The sequence below is a fragment of the Notothenia coriiceps genome, unplaced genomic scaffold, assembly GCF_000735185.1.
Source record: "Notothenia coriiceps isolate Sejong01 unplaced genomic scaffold, NC01 NC01_scaffold00000339, whole genome shotgun sequence".
In the NCBI taxonomy this organism is placed as follows: Eukaryota; Metazoa; Chordata; class Actinopteri; order Perciformes; family Nototheniidae; genus Notothenia; species Notothenia coriiceps.
Window position 1 is genome coordinate 2,667,936 of NW_011333040.1, and position 6,079 is coordinate 2,674,014.

General features: G+C 40.2%; 1 protein-coding gene across 1 annotated transcript in view; it reads right to left on the reverse strand.

Annotated features, from left to right (window-relative positions):
• Positions 1–205: 205 nt before the first annotated feature.
• Positions 206–6,079, reverse strand: part of LOC104950082 (probable G-protein coupled receptor 97) — a 12,765-nt gene continuing 6,891 nt past the window's right edge. The window contains exons 2-6 of the mRNA XM_010776538.1: positions 4,121–4,236; positions 3,775–4,037; positions 3,590–3,689; positions 3,085–3,359; positions 206–1,895 (exon numbers count right to left, since the gene is read on the reverse strand). Of these exons, the coding sequence (XP_010774840.1) occupies positions 1,696–1,895; positions 3,085–3,359; positions 3,590–3,689; positions 3,775–4,037; positions 4,121–4,236 (954 nt within the window). The 3' untranslated portion in view covers positions 206–1,695. The remainder of the gene's footprint in view (positions 1,896–3,084; positions 3,360–3,589; positions 3,690–3,774; positions 4,038–4,120; positions 4,237–6,079) is intronic.

A 6,079-nucleotide genomic window follows, 5' to 3' on the forward strand; every position in this document is an offset into this window, starting at 1 on the left:
CCTCCAACACCCTGACGGGGGAAACAACTGTAGCAAAGACATTGAGTAATTCAATGGCAAACAAACAGCGTGTTTGTGAAGAGAACAACACATCCAAACCCCCCCAGGGAGGAAACTCACAGGCACACATAAGGAGGGATGACAGAGCAGGGAAACAGAAATGTGCTTACTTGTACAACCACTTATTGACACGCACAGCTGTTCATTCCTTTATACCACAATAACTTTTATTAACAGTCTACTTACGTCAACAAAAAAATCATATACACAGTCATCTAAGTGACATTATTTCATTAGAAAAAAAATAAAAAGTGCAAATATCACAGTATCCTAACATTCACTGAAATTATATTTACAGAAATATCAAATGTTTTTAGATCAGATTCTGCCATCAGGTTTGTTGAAATGACCTCAATTGAAATGCAATTAGGAAAATGTTGAAATGAAAGACTTTATAATGTTATATTTTATTTATATAATGTTTACTGAAGGTCTCAACGGGGCCTGGCAAAGTAATCTAGTATACAACATTCAGCTATGAATATGAAACGTTCTACATAATGCATATATGAAAACAAAAGACAACTCACTGAGGGTCTAATAAACATTTTTGAAAATCTAAAGTGCTAAAAAGACTTACAATTAGCTACAAACCAAATGCTTACACGGTTCAAAAACAAATAAAAAGCTTATCTAAGGTTCAAGGAGATCTTCAATAATAATAAGAAAAATAATGATATTTCTTTTGTAGACAACATAATGGAAATGAGGGCATAGACACTTGAAACATTGAGCATGCTCATGTTTCGCTGTCTGGAAAGAAAGCTTAACTTTATTACCAGTTTCAATTTCAAATCTGAAATAAATTCTTTCCCTTCTATATCTAGACCCAGTCTAGATATTTTATAAATAAAGGCTCCAGGCCTGTATTATGATTTCCTGAGTGATGTGGTCACATCTTCTCCACTGTCCACGAGAAGATGAATCAAGTCTTTTTTAACCAGTTTTGACTGCAAAGCGGATTATGTTATTTAAAAAACTTCCAGGAAGGTTGATTATATTCAGATTCTCTCCATCAGTGCAATGTATGGAAGCCCTGAGAGGCAATAAGAAGGTTAAAGTATTGGTATCCATGTCTACGTCCAACTTAAAATATTTCCTCTGCTGTGTTTACGACTTAAGAACAGGTCAAACAGGTTCTATCTGAAAACACACTTTTCTTTTACATGTGTTTAGGAAATACTCATTCTGTCCACAAGAGGCTGAAGGTAACATGTAACACATGTTCTAAGTGACTTTACATCTTTCTTAAGGAACTTGGAAAGATTATACTGGCAACAGCTTTTTTTTACTTTTCTTAGGTCCTAAACACATGAGATTTATTTTGAGATCAGCCTTAGAAAATGGATTCACCAGAATTGTCTTCTCATTTGCTGCAAAAATAAATGTACTGCAAAACAGGTCCAAACTCTTCATAAGATGACCAACGGACACAAGTGCATGCACAACAATGGTTGAATCCATTCCATCTGAGAAGCGGGTGCTCCAAAGCTGCTAATACTAGAAGAAGTGTAGGAAAGCTCGCTCACTGCTTTCTGGAGTCGCTCTTCAGTCGTGAGTTGTTAAATTTCCCACAGAACTCCAGCAGGGGAAGCAGTCAGTCTACATTGTGGCAGTCGGTGGAGGAACATTCTTTCATTTGTTTTGAAAAGGATTCTGCATTTTGGCATACAAAGCGTGACTGCTGCAGCTCTGCTCACTGTCCCTCTTGCCCTGCTCCTGGGCCTTCAGCATGTGTTGCCGGGTGGAGCCGGTGCTGCTGGTGCCCAGAGTCGAGCCTCCGCTCTCTTTCCTCAACCAGTCCAGCATGTAGAACCGCAGCATGAGGAGGAACCCTGGGAGGAGGGGGCAGAACCAGGGATCAGTCATTCATCTGTGTTCTTGATCTATTTCATCTTTTCAGCATAACTCGGCCTTTAGTGTTAGCATGTTAGCATAGAAAATGCTCTTAATGACCAAGCAATGTGCAGCAAAAATGGGGTTGTGTTGAATTATTTGGACCTGATTCAAAAACAAGTGCCCTGCATGCGAGAGGAAGCAGCTTTTCCTCTGATAGGCAGCAGTAACAGAAGGCCTTGATAAGCACGGCCATTGTCTCGTTCCCACGCTGATACAAAGGGCTACTGGCTCAAAAATATAGTCAGCAACAAAACAACCCAGATTATATCAAGTGAAACCTTCGGTGAAAGTGATATTGATAAGATCATGATTTTGTGTTTGACTGTGTTAATGCATATGCAATACATTTATTCCAGGGGCTCAAGTTCTTTTTTCAAATGTTGGAAGTTGAACCTGGGCTTCTATAATAAAGTGTTAAAGCCAAATACAGACACTCGGACGCTAAAGGACACAGATGCGCCCATATAAACACATTTACACCTCACATGCTATATGGCTTTAGATCTAGAGCCCTGGCTTCAAAGTGTCATTCTAATTATTTTCCACCAGGTTGAGCCATTTTCTTATGTTTGCCCTATAAGGCAAATATACACACTGGCCTCTAAAGGCTTCGAATGGAAATCATAACACATTATTTGGTAGGTTAGGCATAGGACTGAAGTTCGTTAAAAGATTGAGATCAGTGAAAGTGGAAAATAATGTTCATATAAACATTTCCAATTTTTTCAAAATGGACATTTTGTTCTCTTAGCACACCAGAGCATTCTTTTTAAAGATATGCACAAGGGTAACAGTCTAATAAGGTGGGTAAAAAGGCAATTATATTTCCTGTTTCGACAGTTATGTGATAGCCAAGCTCTTTATGCTATGTTAAAGGGCCCTATTATGCTAATTTTCAGGTTCATTTTTGTATATTGTGCCTCTACTGTAATATGTTAACATGCTATTTCCATCTGACTTGAACTTTGAGATGTTAGCCTTTGCGGACCATTTTCATGCACAAAAACCTCTTTAACACATTACAGTAAAGGGAAAACCCCAAAACGTATTATTTAAACTAACATATATAACTATATAACTATATATCTATCTAAATAACTAACACGGTATATCGCAAGTTCAGACCTTGTAAGGAGTTGAGGATGCAGGAAATGAAGAGCATGAAGTCAGCGAGAGGTCCAAAGTCCAGGAAGGTGAGACCCCAAGTGGTCCCAAAGAGGCAGCTGAGGCCCCAGATGCTGAGAAAAGCCTTGCGGTTCTGCCTCCATTCATCTCTGGTGCGGATCTTTCTGTAGACCATGAAGAGCATCAAAAAGCCAGAGGACACCAGGACCATCGTGACTGTCATGTTGGTGAAATAATGGGCCAGCAACGCCTTGTGGTTCTCTTTCATCCAGCACCTGGAAACACCAAAATGCACTCAGACAAGGAAAGAAAATAATCCCAAAGAGGGAGGAATCAAATCCAGGAATTATGTAATGATCGTCTTTCCCTAAAACAGAAATGTCTACATCCTCCTTCCTAAAAAATATGTTGTAACACTTTGTTATTTGCTGTGGTTGACACTATTAAAGCATTACTGCATATTTTTCTCCACAGCAAATATCTTGGTCCTACAAATGTTGCTTACATGAGATACGGGTTGTTGATGTCATCGCTCGGCGTCACCTTTTTCACTCCATAAACGTCCCCTACTGCAGCGAGGATGACTGTGGGAACAGCAGGGAGAACTGGAGAAAACAATTTCAGTTCGACCATTAGTATCATGTTTGTGCCATGATTTTACATTTCATAAATATATCTTCATGTACTCACCGAAACCGACCGTGTACCACACATAGGGCTTCGGGGAGGGGTTGAAAATGATGCAGATCAACCAGAAGGTGTGGAAAATTTCTGCACCCATCCAGGCGAAGGAGCAGAGTAGGCTGTAGTGAAGAAGCGCCCCCACCCAGACGCACACGCTCTCCCCTCCCACGTTAGCCAGGACCCCGGTGAAGAAGAAGAGCAGGTTGAGGCAGGCCAGGGACACAGCTAAGCCCAGGTGGATGTGGATAGATGCCTCCTTACATCGCTTGCTAAAGGGAGAGCGAAATAAGAGGGTTAATTGTAAGGAAAAATCTAAGTATATTTTATATAATCCCTTAAAAATAAGTAATACCTTTTCCTGGCGAGAAAAACGATTACAGCCACACAACTGATCACAGACACAGCAGAGCCCAGAGATGAAATGGCGGTCAGAGCCAGGAGGTGGCGCACTGGGCGAGGCTTTAATTGCTGTCAGGGGGAAACAAAGAAAGGAATTCATACACCAACATAACGTGTTGCTATTCCAAATGTCAGTTTCCTCAATAAGTGTTCGTATTTGTTCAAAGTGGGGTTGTATAATATGTACAGTCAGGGACGTGCACAGGTACGGGCTAATGTTGCCCGGGCAACGGCCCATTTGGCCTTTTTGGCTGACCTGCCCCTCTGGAGAGAGCGAGAGTTTGTTTTTCTGTTTTCTGTTGTGGCGGAATCATCATGATAAACCCACAATTAGTATTGTAGCGTCTCGCTGCGGGAAACACACTTTGTCAGCGTTGTCATCTGCCGGTGCGTTAAGACCACCTCAGTGTCAGATTTTGGAAACTTGATTTTGAGTTGTCTCATGGCAGTTAGGGTATAAGGGACAAACCAGGGGACTTTACTTCCTCTTGATACCGTCGGTTATTTACAAAAAACACCTAAATATAGCCTACGTCCCTCTTTTCTGATCGCCCTCTAACGGGTGAACAGTTCAATGTCCCGCTTCATTGTAGGATTTCTGCCATGTCTCTACCACTTTAGTTTGATCATCTCTGTTACTAAGTTATGGAATACTAAATAAATAAGTAATTAGATACCTTACCATTACTGCGCTCATAAAGAATGATAAGAACAAGAATAATGCGTATTGAACGGGTTTCATTAATTAGTGAGTTTATTTAGGTAATTAGTTTAGAGGCCCTATTTTATCAGTGTATGTCTGCCACAAACAGTTACAATATACTTAACAGAATTTGTCCATTTTGTCTTTATGTTACATAACATATTAGATATTTTTGATGAATATGTGCCGAGGCAACAAATGTCACCTGGTTTATAACATTTTAAATCAAGTCCACGATGCAGTAGTCGCCTTAGCTTATTTTGTGAGATAGTAGAATACTGTTCAATTTAGTTGATAGTAATCGTTTGGTTTCTTTTACATTACAAGTTACATTTTCGATCATTGATGTTTTTTATCGGGGGGAGGCCTTTTTTTAGTTTAGAGCAATAGCCCCTCGAAATGTCTGTGCACGTCCCTGTGTACAGTGTTGGGCTAACGCGTTACTGTACCACCGTTTATTTTTGGCAGTAACTAGTACTGCTAACACATTCTTTTTTAAATTCAAGTAACTCAGTTTGCCGTTAATATGGGTGCGTTACTCCGTTCATTTTTTTTTAATAATAAAGATCTCGGCATCCCAGACTTGAGATGAGGCGGCGCACGCAGGCGACCAGAAATAGAGAACTGTACTTAAAGTAGTTACTTGAAATAATGTATTTGATACTTCCTGTGTCACATGGGAGCGGACACGCTTGGGCGTGTCTGTGTGTTTACTAACAAGACTATCCATGGCGGCGAGCCGAGCTCAATCGAGTTTCTTCCGCCTGGAGATATTCTCACTATTTCACTTGTTGTGAGCACAAAGAAAAGAACGTTTTAGTTAAATGTATGTTCGTGTCTTGGCGGGTCAAAGATCCTATTTAACAAAAAAAAACCTGCCCAAAACAGCAATTCAATATCTGTTGAAATATCTGTAGAAACAACATGCTGGGACGAAGCTAAGTAGCTAAGACCACAGACCCAGACTCATCCGACGCCAACTCCACCTAAGCAACAGCCGGCTGGATTTTAACCGGGGAAAAGTTGATAAAGCTTTTGCACGGTATGTTGTAGAACACATGCGGCTATTTCTACTATTTCCTATTGCTATTTCCTTGATCAACAGATGTGATTTAATTCTCCAATGCAATAAAGTACTGAAATGAAGGCTATAAGGCAAGTTAATGGGAAGCCTTTTTTAAAGTAACTAATGCATTACTGTTTCACAGT